At 40.0% G+C, this 14,721-nt stretch overlaps 1 protein-coding gene and 1 long non-coding RNA gene across 4 annotated transcripts; one reads left to right on the top strand and one right to left on the bottom strand.

Moving 5' to 3' along the window:
* Positions 1-10,073: 10,073 nt before the first annotated feature.
* On the top strand, positions 10,074-12,145 carry LOC147337364 (uncharacterized). Its single transcript, XR_015130776.1, has 2 exons — positions 10,074-10,749; positions 11,546-12,145. It is a non-coding gene; the product is annotated as an uncharacterized LOC147337364 (long non-coding RNA).
* Positions 11,877-14,369, bottom strand: LOC147337363 (uncharacterized). Of its 3 annotated transcripts, XM_086304263.1 has the most exons (4): positions 13,854-14,286; positions 13,289-13,429; positions 12,986-13,067; positions 11,877-12,454 (listed from the first exon to the last, which is right to left on the bottom strand). In XM_086304263.1, exons 1-4 carry the CDS (start codon positions 13,899-13,901, stop codon positions 12,339-12,341), a joined length of 387 nt encoding a protein of 128 aa, XP_086160389.1. In that variant the 5' UTR covers positions 13,902-14,286; the 3' UTR covers positions 11,877-12,338. The 3 variants fall into 3 exon arrangements, 1 of the variants encoding a protein (XP_086160389.1); XR_015130775.1 differs by having other exon boundaries at positions 12,388-12,454; positions 12,986-13,467; positions 13,854-14,369; XR_015130774.1 differs by lacking the exon at positions 13,854-14,286 and having other exon boundaries at positions 12,388-12,454; positions 12,986-13,112; positions 13,289-13,845.
* Positions 14,370-14,721: the final 352 nt, after the last annotated feature.

Raw genomic sequence — 14,721 nt, 5'->3', positions numbered from 1 at the left:
GGAGGAAGAGGAGGAGGATGTCTTTGAAAGTCGTCTCCTGAGGTTTCTTCTTCATGTGATCTCTTTCTTGTCTCACACTGAAATTAATCCAGATATGAGCAGTAAATTAAGAACCCGTCTGACCTTTGAGTCACTAACACACACACACTCAGACATGCTCAGAGATTTCAGGGGAAGTTTTCTTTCTAAAAAATGTAATTTACAACGAATTAGTAACGTGAGTATTAAGCAAATATGTCAGCAACATGAGGCCAGCAGTGAAGAACTAAAAGCTGCAGTTTCTAGAGGCGGCCACAAGAGGCTACAAAAGTCTAACCGTGCCCACAGACTCCCATGTTAAAATGTCCAAATGTACCGTAAAAATAAAAATGTTTACAGCCTGATATAAAAACTAGTTTGGTCTCTGTAGATCATTTCCATGGTTTAACCTGAAAATCTGTCAATGTTGCTTAATTTGGGAGAAACTAATTCTAACTCTTTCTACATAAAACTGTTTGTAGGCTATAACTAACTACATTAGAACAATTTAAACATTTTACCTGACTTTAAGGAATGTATAAGTTGGATAAACACAAATACAGACCAAGATTTCATACTGTATTTTATAAGTCTGAAAGCTCATCACAGCAGCCTGTAACGTAGAAAACACAAAAAAGTCAAAGCCCTAATAATTTCGTCTAAAATAATGATCTTAAATATAAAAAGAATGCAGGTTGTGGTGTGAGGTGGTAAAGATTTTCTGTGTCTGTCCTCGTTTCCTTGATCGCTTGATGGTTAAATATTCAGACGAGGAGATATTCAGATCACTTCCAGCTCTCTGATCCTCCTCTCAGTCCAAATTTACCTCAATGTGTTAAAGAGGTGCGTGCTGGTGTCACCCCTCCACACCACTGCTGCTTTCATAACACTCCGGTCGCTGCTAGGCGCAGCCGAGGGCTAATTAACCCTCTGATTGCTCCCATTAACCCCAACACATTAGAGCTCATCAGGGGGGAGTGACAAAGTTCCCTCTCAAGCCCGAAGACGGCATCAGAGTGTCAGTGGGTCTCTGCAGGCCGCAGGAAGTGATGTCAGGGCTGCCAGCAGTTGATTTTCACATCTGCAGGCAGCTGTAGCACTCCAACAGATCTCACGCAGGTGTTTGACCTCATTAACATCCAGGTGAGACCACAGCAAAAATGCAGCTGATGGCGATAACAAATCCTGAATCATGAGTCTTGCAGGGAAACTATGGAGCTGGAGATGAGCAGAATAGAATCCACGCCAGGGATCAAGCTCACAAAACTTGGCAAAAATCTTGAGCCAACTGTCATTTTTTCGTATTTTGCAGGAAGGTGCAGCATTTCCTCGACACATGTGGAAACACACGAGGAAATACAACATAGGCATAGGCACAAATAGAGACTGTATAAAGCTAATAATTTTCAAAATTTGGTTTGACCAACACAGCCTGAACCCTCTGAGGCAGCCTTCTCCAATTTTTTTAGGACGTCGCCAGTTCTCCAGGCATCTGGAAGGACATTTAAAGCTCTTCTTTGGATGTTTCATTCTGACAGAGAACAGTTTTACACTTTTATCTGTCAGAATGATTGTACTCTGTCGTCCAACACCACTGGCTGAAACGCAGCCCCAAACCATGACAGAGACTTCACCATGTTTGAGAGATGGCAGTAAAACTCACTGTTGCTGTCATGGTTTTGGGTCATTTTGACCCAGCATTTTCAGTTTCTTGTATTTTGGTGTTTTGTCTGTGCTATGGTTTATTTTTTGAGTCTTTAGTTGTCTTGTTATGAACATTCTAATCGGTTCAGAGTTATTCTACAGGGTGGGCCATTTACATGGTTACACCGTAATGAAATGGGAATGGTTGGTGATATTAAAGTCCTGTTTGTGGCACATTAGTATATGTGAGGGGGCAAACTCCTCAAGATGGGTGGTGACCATGGTGGCCATTTAGAAGTCGGCCATCTTGGATACAACTTTTGTTTTTTTCAATAGGAAGAGGGCCATGTGACACATCAAACTTATTGGTAATGTCAAGAAAAACAATGGTGTGCTTGGTTTCAACGTAACTTTATTCTTTCATGAGTTATTTACAAGTTTCTGACCACTTATAAAATGTGTTCAATGTGCTGCCCATTGTGTTGGATTGTCAATGCAACCCTCTTCTCCCACTCTTCACACACTGATAACAACACCGCAGGAGAAATGCCAGCACAGCCATCCAGTATCCGTAGTTTCAGGTGCTGCACAGCTCGTATCTTCACACCATAGACAATTGCCTTCAGATGACCCCAAAGATAAAAGTCTAAGGGGGTCAGATCGGGAGACCTTGGGGGCCATTCAACTGGCCCACGACGACCAATCCACTTTCCAGGAAACTGTTCATCTAGGAATGCTCGGCCCTGGCACCCATAATGTGGTGGTGCACCATCCTGCTGGAAAAACTCAGGGAACGTGCTAGCTTCAGTGCATAAAGAGGGAAACACATCATCATGTAGCAATTTCAAATATCCAGTGGCCTTGAGGTTTCCATTGATGAAGAATGGACCCACTATCGTTGTACCCCATATACCACACCAAACCATCACTTTTGTTGTTCCAACAGTCTTGGAGGGATCCATCCAATGTGGGTTAGTGTCAGACCAATAGCAGTGGTTTTGTTTGTTAACTTCACCATTCACATAAAAGTTTGCCTCATCTCTGAACAAAATCTTCTGCATGAACTGAGGGTCCTGTTCCAATTTTTGTTTTGCCCATTCTGCAAATTCTGTGCGCCGATCTGGGTCATCCTCGTTGAGATGCTACAGTAGCTGGAGTTTGTAAGGGTGCCATTTGTGAGTAGCTAATATCCGCCAAAGGGATGTTCGACTAATGCCACTCTCCAGTGACATGCGGCGAGTGCTACGCTGTGGGCTCTTTCTGAATGAAGCTAGGACAGCCACTGATGTTTCTTCATTAGTGACAGTTTTCTTGCGTACACATTTTGGCAAATCCAACACTGAACCAGTTTCATGGAACTTAGCAAGCAGTTTGCTAACTGTAGCATTGGAGATGGGTGGTCTCGTAGGGTGTCTTGCATTGAAATCTGCTGCAATGACCCGGTTACTGCGTTCACCAGATATCAACACAATTTCGATCTGCTCCTCACATGTTAACCTCATGGACATGTCACTGGCTGTGAACAAAGAGAAACTTGTAAATAACTCATGAAAGAATAAAGTTACGTTGAAACCAAGCACACCATTGTTTTTCTTGTGACATTACCAATAAGTTTGATGTGTCACATGGCCCTCTTCCTATTGAAAAGACAAAAGTTGTATCCAAGATGGCCGACTTCTAAATGGCCACCATGGTCACCACCCATCTGGAGGAGTTTGCCCCCTCACATATACTAATGTGCCACAAACAGGACTTTAATATCACCAACCATTCCCATTTCATTACGGTGTATCCATATAAATGGCCCACCCTGTAATTAAGTTTTGTTCTTAGGTTTAGTTCAGTGTCTAGTCTGTGCCTGTCATGTTTTCTGTTTTACTTTGAAGGTCCGTGTCTCATGTTAGTGTGTCCAGTGTTACTCTCCCCTGTGTTGTCATTATGTTTCATTCGAGTCAGCTGTGTCCTCATGTGTTTCCACTTCTCCTGATCACCTCATGTGTGTGTTTAAGTGCTCCGTCTCCCCTTGTTGATTGTCATGTCGTCTGTGTTACCTGCCAGTGCGTCGTCACAGTCAGAATCATCACAGTCGTTTATAGTTGAGTCTTAGTTTCTCCAGTTTAGGTTCCAGTTTAATCTAGCCACTGTCCCTGCTGTTTTGTCGTGCCACCTTGTTTCAGCCATAATAAAGGTGTGCCTTTTGTTTATCACAGTTTGTTGTCCTCCGTGTCCTGCTTTTGGGTCTGCTTCAAAATTATGCCAGCGTACCCAGCCGTGACAGTTGTACCTCTGTCCTGACCCATCCTTACATACTAATGAGGATTTGAACAAAAAAACTTCACATTTCAGACCTGTTCCACTGATTTCCGTCCAGTTCTTGCGTAATTTCCATTCGTGAGCCTTTTCTCACTGTTTCCCTTCTTTAAGAACAGCTTTATTAATTCCACCAAGACCATTTCTGATGAGGCTTCAGTTGACAGTATATGGACTGAAGGACCAGATTCCTCTCTCAGGTCTTTGCAGGATTTTTTTTGTATTTCTTAAGGACATGACTTTGACATACTGTTCATCTGCTGAAGATATTTTTTATTTTTTTAGGCCTCACATTTCTTCACATGCTGAGAGATACAAAGTTTTCAGCTAACACCTCTTTGAGAATCACCGTGTTGGTGTAATAATGCTGTTACGCCATTATCTTTGGTGTTTTTCATAAGCAATTAACAAACATCAGTCTGGCTCCTTGGGATCAAAATGTAAAGAAATGAGGGGTGGCTCAAGACTTTTCTTTCCATCTTTTGTTCGCATCCATTTTGAACTCTTCCTGAACTGGTTTATATCAGTTATATTATTAGTATTGGCGTTAGTAAGTCATTGCGTTTCAAAGAAACCTCGATTAGCGTGACCGTAGAGTGCTCCAAAAGTCTCTCCTGCTAAAACCTGCTGATTGAAAAGAAATGAAATATGTTCTGCTTTAAAAATTATCTCAACAGTAAAGAGGTACTCTGACCTGACAGATGGCCCAGCGTGAACTGAACCTTCAGACAGGGGTCACTTGCTCAGCCAGAGCTGTAGTGGCACCGCATGGTTAGTACTGACCAATCAGAGTTTACCAAGTATGAAATTAAAAAGTCACAGTGGCTGCTTTTCGTTGTGATTTCCAGTTTCAGGGAAATTATGTTGGATAAGAGCTTTGTAAGGATAAAAAGAGGAGAAAAGGAACAGGAAAATCCTTGTGGAGGAACACAACTTTGTTTTAATCACTTCAGTCCTGATGCATTTAGTCACTGAAAAAGTCCCAAGTGATGCAAATGGTTACCAAACTCTCTGCCTGCTGTTTTCTCCCACAAGGAGTCCAAACTGCTTTAAAGGCAAGGAAGGGCAGGAAGTATTAGAAATTATATATAATAAAAGATAAAACGGGCGATTGTGGCTCAAGAGTTGGGAGTTCGCCTTGTAATCGGAAGGTTGCCGGTTCGAGCCCCGGCTCGGACAGTCTCGGTCGTTGTGTCCTTGGGCAAAACACTTCACCCGTTGCCTACTGGTGGTGGTCAGAAGGCCCGGTGGTGCCAGTGTCCGGCAGCCTCGCCTCTGTGTGGCTACAATGTAGCTTGCCATCACCAGTGTGTGAATGGGTGGATAACTGGATGTGTAAAGCGCTTTGGGGCCCTTAGGGACTAGAAAAACACTATACAAATACAGGCCATTTACCATTTATAAAAGTGAACCTGACGGCAGATGTGCATGTGTAGCACTTTTACACGTGATAATCTTCATGAAAATCCTGATGAGGGAAACAGCTGACCTCGAACAGCTGATGACAGGAAGTGGAGCTCTGCAATCGTCTTCATGCTGTTGTGCAGTCAGAGCAGTGATTTGTCAGTTGTATTACACTCGGGTTCGTATTCAGTTGTTTTTAGCTGTCATTACCCAGACTGCACTGCAGCAGAAGCAACAGTGGTAACCAATGAGTGAAAGGAGGCTTGTTACAGTTTATATAAGATTTACGAGGCTGATGTTACAAAGGTGGTTCATCTTAACGTCTGCATCACAAATAAAACTAAGAGAGATCTGCAAAGTGTTCAGAAAACTGCAAGTGACAGTCTCTGCCTTTTTCAGTTTGAGGTGTTCAGAAAACAGCAGCTGAGATTTTATTCATCCCAGCAATGTGTGTGTGTGTGTGTGTGTGTGTGTGTTTTCACGTCTCCTGCCCCCTGGTGGTCACATGAGGCTTTTACAGCAGCACCATCCACATCAGGTAAGCAACATCTCACACACACACACACACACACACACACACACACATCTTTTATGGGGGGCGTCAGCTTTAATAATGTCTGTTTTCTGATTAATGCAACAGTTTTACATTTTTACCCCATCAGTGTAAAAATGTAAGTGTCTGAAGAAGGAACTCCTTTAACATCGAACATCTTTTTAGGGTGACGCGGACGTAAAGTTTGTGTATATATAGCTTTTCATAGACACAAAAGTCAAAAGTGCTGTACAACAATAAAAACAATTAATTTCAATGGAGAACAATTTTAAAACAGAATATAAATGAATAAAAACAGAACATCAGCAGAAGGCCTGACTAAACAGTTTTTTAAAAATTCTCCACAGAGTCAGCTAAATGGAGCAGTAGTGGTAAACAAGTCATTCATGGCTCCTGCACATGTTAACATTTTAAATAAATGTTTTTTCTCTTATTTTGAAAAATTGCAATCATTCCAAAAAGAGCTGCTGTTTTTATCAGCATATCCTTTTTCCTCTCAGGTTTAAACAGTTATCATGTCGTACTTCTTCACTTAATAAAGATCCTGAGTATGTCTAATTTTATCTTTTTTTTTTTAAGTTTCCTGCTTCATTTTATGTATTTATTTCTGTGATGTGTCTGATTTCGCCTAAAGGTTCAACGACATAAAGAAACCAAAATGAAAAAACAAACAAACAGCCACACTTCGGAGCAAGGTCAGGTTTACAGCAGACAGAGAGTTTTAATTTGAAAAGCCTTCAGGTCATGTTCACAGACAAAGTGCAGAAAAGAAAAACAATGTTTTCATTATTTATCTGTCATACATGTCAGGATGACTTATTTATTTTCTGCTGATCATTTATTGATGAAACACGAGTTGATGGATCGGAGCGTGGGGAGGCGTAGGGGTTCGTGATACAATAATTATTCTCCTCCTCAGACAAAGAGCAGCAAACTGATGGCATTTTTTTTGCAGGTGACTTCCTGCTAATATCCTTAAAGTCATTGGATATATTACTGTAAATTCACCCTTCCTCGGACTGGAGAAGTGAATGAGGTGGTTGATAGGCTCACATTAGCATCAATCCCAGTTTCCCAGAAAGACAAACGGAAAAAACTTCCCAGAACATTTTCTGTCTCATCCAGTTGTGGCATTTCCAGATGTTTCCACATATAAATAATCAAACATCCACAGCTGTAAATGTGAATCTAAATGCTGTTTCTCTTGGGAAAAAACACCAATAAAACTTTATTTGTATTTCACCTTCAAGCCAAAGTACACTAAACCTACATCAGGAGAGTGACTCGATTTATGAGGGAAGAAAATATTTTCCCGGATGGATTATGTGTGAGAGAAACAAAACAATAATTCACTTTGTGAATTTTGGCGTAAACCAGAAAGAGTAATAACATGCTACATTAGCAGCTAATGCTAGGTAGTTGCAGATACCTGCTAATTAGTGCTCAGGACCGTCCAGTTAAAATCCTAGAGTTTCACTGTTGGATGATTTCTTTGTACAATAAACTGCACAGCAGCAGTGTTACTGGTCAGATAAATCACAAACAGAGGTCCCTTTAAGGAACTCCAATTAGTATTAGCTGAGGTGAAGCCTAGCAAAAAGCTAGCCGCTAAATCTACATGTCACTCAGAGGCCACGCCCCTAAAAACACAAACTTTAAACCTTTATACAGGCTGGAGACATGGGCTGTCTCCCAATTCAGGGTCTGCAGCCTTAAAGTATGCAGCCTCAACGATCCTCAAGGGCCGCGCACTCAAAGACGGCTAAGGCCGGAAGTGCGAGGCTTGTGAAATGGGACGGTCTAGCCTCCGTTGCGCTGATACTGTTGTTTGTCAATAAAGTTTAAAAAAAAAGAAAGCCTCGGTTGCACTGCCCAGGTTGCCTAGCAACCATGATACTAACCACTGGAAACGTGTCATACAGCTTTGTTTGACAGAAATGAAGGAGAAAATCTTGTTCATTTGTTTGTTTCTTTCTACATGAGCTTTGATCATTCTCTGTAGGATTAAGGTCAGCTATTGAACGGCGTATATTTTAAAGTAAAGGCTTTAAAACCAAGTTAGTACAAACGTCACTAATGTCACATAACTTTGCCGACATGTGGCCAACAGTAATGTTTAATGTTCTTCGTTATTAAACATTTGCACATAAATAAGTAACATAATATTCAGTACTTACTTTTCACAGTTTACTTTTCGGCCGCTCCGCTTCTGCCGTCTGCGGCAGAATTCTCCACACCGACTGCCGCGCTATGAATTGTGGGATATATGGGACCACGAAGTCTACACTGCCACAGCCTTAAAATTCAGGGAAATGAAAGACGCATTTCATAATCGGCCTTGAAATGCGGCCTTTAAGGCTGCAGACCCTGAATTGGGAGACAGCCATGTACACTTAACATGAAGTCTGTGGGGACTGACTCACTGCTGGAGCCTCTTGTGGACATTAGAGGAACTGCAGGCTGTGTGTGGCATTACAGCGTTGGCTTTGTGTTCAGGTAGAGGACGTCTCTGTATTAGCAGCATATTGGGGGGAGGATGGGCGGGTGTAGCAGCTGCACCTCTCTTGGTGTGGTGAAGGAAAAGGTCACCTTATCCAACGTCTGTCTGCTGCAGGTGTTTTTTGTCCTCTTCAACTTCCCGTAGCTGTCGTCCGTGTCAACAGGAGGTGACCTCAGCGGGAGGCGGAGCTCTGACCTGAGCTTCTCCGACCTTTTTCACTCTGAACTTTTTAATCCAAGAGGTTCAGTGCGGGACAGGAGGGTCTGCGTTGGGCCAGAGTTGAGGCCTTTGTATCATGAAGTGAACCTTTTAATTAGACCAAAGTGACACGCAGCATGTGTGAAACCATGTTATAATAAAGGAGCTGAAGTTAGCTGACTGTAAGCGACGGCAGCTGCAGATGTTTCAGTGTGATTAAAGCAGTGACAGACAGATGTTAGCTCCAGCAGCAGCAGCAATATCAGGCTGAATAGATAATAAAGCGACTGTATTTTTAAAGACACATTAGTCTGAAAGTGTCTCTGATGTTTGTCTCAAGGTCACATTATAATGGATGAACATCAGCTTCCTGAGGGATTGTGACAGATCCGCTGTTCATCCTTCACCTCATATGACAGCTTGTTCGCACAAGTCAGACTCTCAAACTCTACAACTCATCAGAGACTCGCAACCACAAAGAGACCGAGAGACGACCTCAAAGGGAGAAAAAAGGTAAAAAACGGGACACAAAGGGACCACAAGGAGATATAACAAGGCACCAGTTACATAAGCAACTACAAAAAAAAAAATACACAAACACACACAGGCATAAAATAATCACACGATGAGACAGAACAACAATGCAGCAATCTCAAAAGTAAACAAAAATTAACAATGGACACACAACTGGCCAAAATTTATCATCAAGTGGATAAATATACCACACAGTAAATGAAACAACCTGGTAATGAGTGGACACAATGAGCTACAAAAGACACAATAAATGACATTAATAACCAGAAAGGCAGCTTTAGCAATCACAGCTGGACAAGGAAAGGACACAAATGGACAAGGAAATGCTACTGAAGGGCCAAAGGCTCCCTGAAAACAGTAGAGGAAGGTAAAAAGCAACAAAAGGACTTGAAAGAGCACACACAGGGACAAAATGAAGCCAGTTTATAGTTTCTTTGTGTCCATAAAATGGACACAAAGAAACTATAGTGGGACATAAATTTACCATGAAAGGCTACAAAGTAACAACAAAGACACATAAAATTATGACAAAGGGACAAGAAAAGGCACAGACATGATAAAATTAACAAAGATAAAGGGACAAAAAAGATGATTGAGGGATGTAAAAAAGATCTAAATGGATAAAAAAAAAAAAACCTACAATAGAGATAAAAAACAAAACAAAGACGTGACCTGAGCACAAAGGAGCTTCCATTGCTTTCATCTCCTATGTAAAGCACTTTGTGACGCTGTGTTGCATATGGAACTCCAAAGTGTTCAAAATTAAATAAATAAATAGGTCAAGATGAAATAAATAACTATGTGAATAAATAAGACACAGATATGTAATGTGAGAATGATATTGTGAAATCATGGAACACATTTTGAAAACAATGCTCATTATTGTGAAACATATTACATTCTGCTATATAAATTTACTTATTATTGTGAAATATTATTTCATGGTCATTATTTTTCACAATAACAGAGATTATTCCTGAGGCATTTTATTTATTTCCAGCCGTTTTTAGTCCAAAATGACCTTTTTTCAAAGTCAGTCTTTATTTCAAAATCCCGTTTTTCCCGATGGCCTATTTATTTCATAATGCGACTTTTCAGCAGAATGACTTTGTCTGTCAATCAATGTAAGTGGGCTGGACCTTTGCACCTATTGGCTTATCGTTTACCATCGACTAGTTTTCCTGGATACCGGCTCCGCGGACGGCTACTGCAGCTAGCAACAGCGTGCTAGGTCAAAAGTCACGGAGGATGGCGGACTGGTGTGAACTTCAGCCAGTTCTGCTCATTTAAGCAAATCAGAGAGGGATCATTTACCTGTAGATACTGTTTTGAGTCGTTTAGATGATGTTTCTGAAATGTCTGGATGATAATTGCTCTTCAAAATCTTAGCATCGATGACAGCATTGTCGAAGGTTTAAGAGTTTGGAATACGCCGAGGAAGAACAGTCTTCAAATGTTGGCCGTCTAGAAATCCCGGTGCAGCACTCAGGACTTTAGTGCTGTCCGGGATAACCGTCGGGGTAATTGCCGATACATTTTCTGTGTCTCCGAGCACAATTAGGAGGAAAATGACGGAGGATGGTCTAAGGTAAGTTTATGCTGTAATTGAGCACCTGTGTGATTCTGTACACAGCATTGTTTAGATGTTGACCTTAATTATGACGTTTGACAATGAATTATTATCGCTTACTTTTTTTTGTTACTGTCTAAACTAAGTGGGGCAGCTACGGCTAAAGCTATCGGCGCCATCTCGGCGTTGAGACACGTTTAGCAGTGTTAGCTGTTAGTGTGTTAACTCGGAGACTGGGGTCAGTGGAGCCTGTAGGAACCTTTTACACAGAGAGTAGACCCACCAGCTTTCCACAGTCTACTTACTTATCACATCTTGTTAGACAACAGGGTCATTAGTGCTTTAAATAGTACATAGTTGAATGTTTCATTGCTGTTTGCAGTTGATTGTTCTCTGATAACGCATAACAAGGTTGATGTTAAATAGCGAGTTTATTGAAATGGTTTTGTCTATTTCAGCAGCATTATAGATATCATACTTTCTCTGGTGTCTTCGGTAAAGCTAAAACAAGAATACATTTACATCCTTGGTTCTTTCAGCATTAATTGGAAAACTTTGAGATTTTCTGTGTGTCTCCCAAGCCATTCTTTTTTATCCCACCTGCCAGGTATAGATGGCAATACTTTAAACAAAGTTAAATTTGTTATACCTGAAGAGAACCAATCCTGACCTAGAATGGGTGAATGAATAATTAGTTGGTAGCCAATGCCTAAGCAACTCACATAGGCCCTGGCAGACTCAATAAGTCCATCTAGGAACAGCTGCAGGAAACACCTCTTCAGTTTAGATTTAAAACATGTGCATGCTCTTTCAGGTTGATGAGGATTATGGTGTGGACTGGACAGGACAACATAATCGCTGCCCATCAAATGAGATCACCATTCCTGAGATTCAGCTCCCAGATGCACTGAATGAACAAGACCCTGCTGTGCTACCAATACTTCAAAATCACTTGTAGAAAGACATTATTACATTTAATCAGTTTCTATGTCAGGAGGATTTTTTTTTTTTTTAATTTCTACAGCTTTGTAGCTAATACTGACTCAAAACAGCATAACCAATTTCATTTTCAACAAAACAGTGAGTGGCTATAAAACAGGATTTGTTTTATACAGCTGTCACTTTAATGATATTAATTTCTTGGTTGGATATACAGTACATGTCAACTCTGAGCAGATTTAATACAATGAACACAGTACAGTAGTGTAACATCTTAATTCAAATAATTTTTTCTAGAAATTTTTTTTGTATCAGTAGCGAGTATAAACAAAACATATTGTGTAATTTATAATGTACAGTGAACAACTGATTTTGATATCTGAACTCTTCATCAGTTTATATTAAAAAAGCCATAAATGCACACCTGTACTCTGTATTTTTCACTGTCAAGTGTATTAAAAAGAACTAGAACTCACTAGATTGTCCGTTTCTTTGAACACCGAGTACAGTAATGTGATGCAAGAAATAAGAAATGGTCTAATTTTACCATGTGGTTATGGAATCAATCGTAAACCAGACCAAAACCTGAGTCAGTAGAGTTGAGACACACCTGAATGTCCATTAGAAATGACTCATAGGTACAGTAGTGTGCAGGAAGACGTAGTACTTCAAAACCGGTGGAAGACTTTGGAAGATTGCTGTTGACCACTTCCACAGTCATTTCTCGGCAAGACTTCCCATCCTGTCCAAAACTTGATGAGGGCTTTTTGTTGTGCACAAGATGCTGCAACAGAAGATTGTTTTAAACTATGACATCCTATATTCATTATTTTGAATCTTTTATGGAGAAATACTATAAAAGATGACCACTTACATACAGGGCACCAGACATTTTTGCCCCACTCAAATTGCTGTTGTAGCTTTTATAGATATTTTTATGTTAACAAAGCTAAAAGTAGTCTACATACAATTCTAGTGCAACTGATAATGCCACCACTCTTATGTATTGCATGGAGCAAATAACAAAACAAAATTATACTATAGCGTAGAGCTGGGCGATAGAACGATAACGATATGTATTGCGAAATAACTTTTTCTCAATAGAAAAATTAAACTATTGCGATAGACCTCACCGCTCTTGTCCTTTTTATAAAAAAATAAATAAAAATAAATATCGTGATATGAAAAAATCTCATATCGCCCAGCTCTACTATAGTGTACTTTGTTAATGACCCAAGATCACTGGACTGTATGTAATTTACCAAAGTGTAATCAGAGAAAACCAATGGCAAAATACCTATCGCAGCAGACCTACCATTTTCAATGAAGGACCGAAGGTAACCTGCCACTCTGCATTTATCCTCGAGAGCATTCCTCTTCTTCCTCATCTTCATCTTCTGTGGCAGGCCACAGTCATTTTATAGCTTTACTTATCTTGTAGTCTTAAGAGCATCAGCAACATTAGGTGTATTTTTATTAAATGTAACCCAGCTGTTCAACTAACCCACGCATACAAAACAGTATATTGGTGTTTTGTGTCAACAATTAATGTTCATCCTTCATAAATTAACCAAATAGCTTTACTATTCAGATGTTAAAAGATGTGACCTGACCTTACCTCACAACAGGGAGCAGTCTCTGATTCCCTTGGTAAGAAAAGAGGAATGATGTCTGATCTTTCTGTCAGAAGCGGCCATACCATGGTTTCCTTAAGCCCTTTCCTCAGCTGCTTGACTTGACGACTTGTTTGTGTTATGACCTACAACGGTGAGACCAAACCAAAACTGAAGTTGGAGTCTGTAAAGTGACACACACTTTAAATGTTAAATATTTAAAGAACATCCACTGTACTAGTAAAAGCATTTTCAAATTATACCCACTTACAAAATCACTACGTTGAACTAAAATTGCTTTCTTTTCTTTCACATAGATTACTTGTCTTCCATATTAGCACAGAAGATAAGCCACTTTAAAACAGTCATGAATAACTATTACCTACAACAATGTAAATAGTAATACAGACATTAACCCAGAAGACAATTATTTTCTCTTACCTAATTTATAGAATTCTTTGCTATGATAAAAAACAGTATTAAAAAAAAATCTGTGACTAAACTGATTAAAAAGCTCATTTTTGCCAGACAGACAGACTAACCAAGCAATAATAACATATCGTTACTTACCCTGAACAGCGTTTCGTGGAGTGGCGCTAGCTGTGATAGCGTTAGCATTTGCTAACGTTAACACTGTGCGGTTGTGATGAGAACTTGGACCAGGGACCACTTCATCTCCAGTACACTGCTGCAATACGCAGACTGAGGTGAAGACGTTCAATCTAAGCGGTTAGCAAGTTCTCTGAGTAACTCAGAAACGGACTTGTTTCCTGCAGCCATGCCCTTCACAAGAATTGATACACCTGTAACGTTATTCGCGCCCAGTGTTTTGCATTTGTCGGTGCCTTAAGTTTATTTTGAGCTGCATACTGCCGCCAGCTGCATAGGAGATGCATTGCACCATTAAACCTAAATCGACAATTCATGTGCTATTACTTATGTCTGAGTAAAGGAGCAACCAATCACACAACTGGCTCCGCCCTGTCTCTCTTGATTGACAGACAAAGTCATTCTGCTGAAAAGTCGCATTATGAAATAAATAGACCATCGGGAAAAACGGGATTTTGAAATAAAGACTGACTTTGAAAAAAGGTCATTTTGGAATAAAAACGGCTGGAAATAAATAAAATGCCTCAGGAATAATCTCTGTTATTGTGAAAAATAATGACCATGAAATAATATTTCACAATAAGAAAATTTATATAGCAGAATGTAATATGTTTCACAATAATGAGCATTGTTTTCAAAATGTGTTCAATGATTTCACAATATCATTCTCACATTACATATCTGTGTCTTATTTATTCACATAGTTATTTATTTCATCTTGACCTATTTATTTATTTAATTTTGAACACTTTGGAGTTCCATAGGTTGCAAAGCTAATAAAGTTAATGAAATGTATTAGGAGTAATTCAGTGTAGAAGCCGTTTTCTTT

Source organism: Aulonocara sp. 'chitande type north' Nkhata Bay, linkage group LG2 (assembly GCF_057382095.1).
Source record: "Aulonocara sp. 'chitande type north' Nkhata Bay isolate Kocher_YH1m ecotype deep benthic linkage group LG2, A_spYH_male_GT1.1, whole genome shotgun sequence".
NCBI lineage: Eukaryota > Metazoa > Chordata > Actinopteri > Cichliformes > Cichlidae > Aulonocara > Aulonocara sp. 'chitande type north' Nkhata Bay.
Note: the sequence above shows the minus strand (reverse complement) of the source record. Positions and strands in the feature narration are given on the sequence as shown.

Bases quoted from the DNA above. Each gene is read 5' to 3' on its own strand.
- LOC147337363 (XM_086304263.1), bottom strand. From the start codon at position 13,901: ATGCTAACGCTATCACAGCTAGCGCCACTCCACGAAACGCTGTTCAGG. The intron at 13,430-13,853 runs GTAAGTAACGAT...TCACCGTTGTAG, and splicing joins TCCACGAAACGCTGTTCAGG to GTCATAACACAAACAAGTCG. The intron at 13,068-13,288 runs GTAAGGTCAGGT...GGCCTGCCACAG, and splicing joins AGACTGCTCCCTGTTGTGAG to AAGATGAAGATGAGGAAGAA.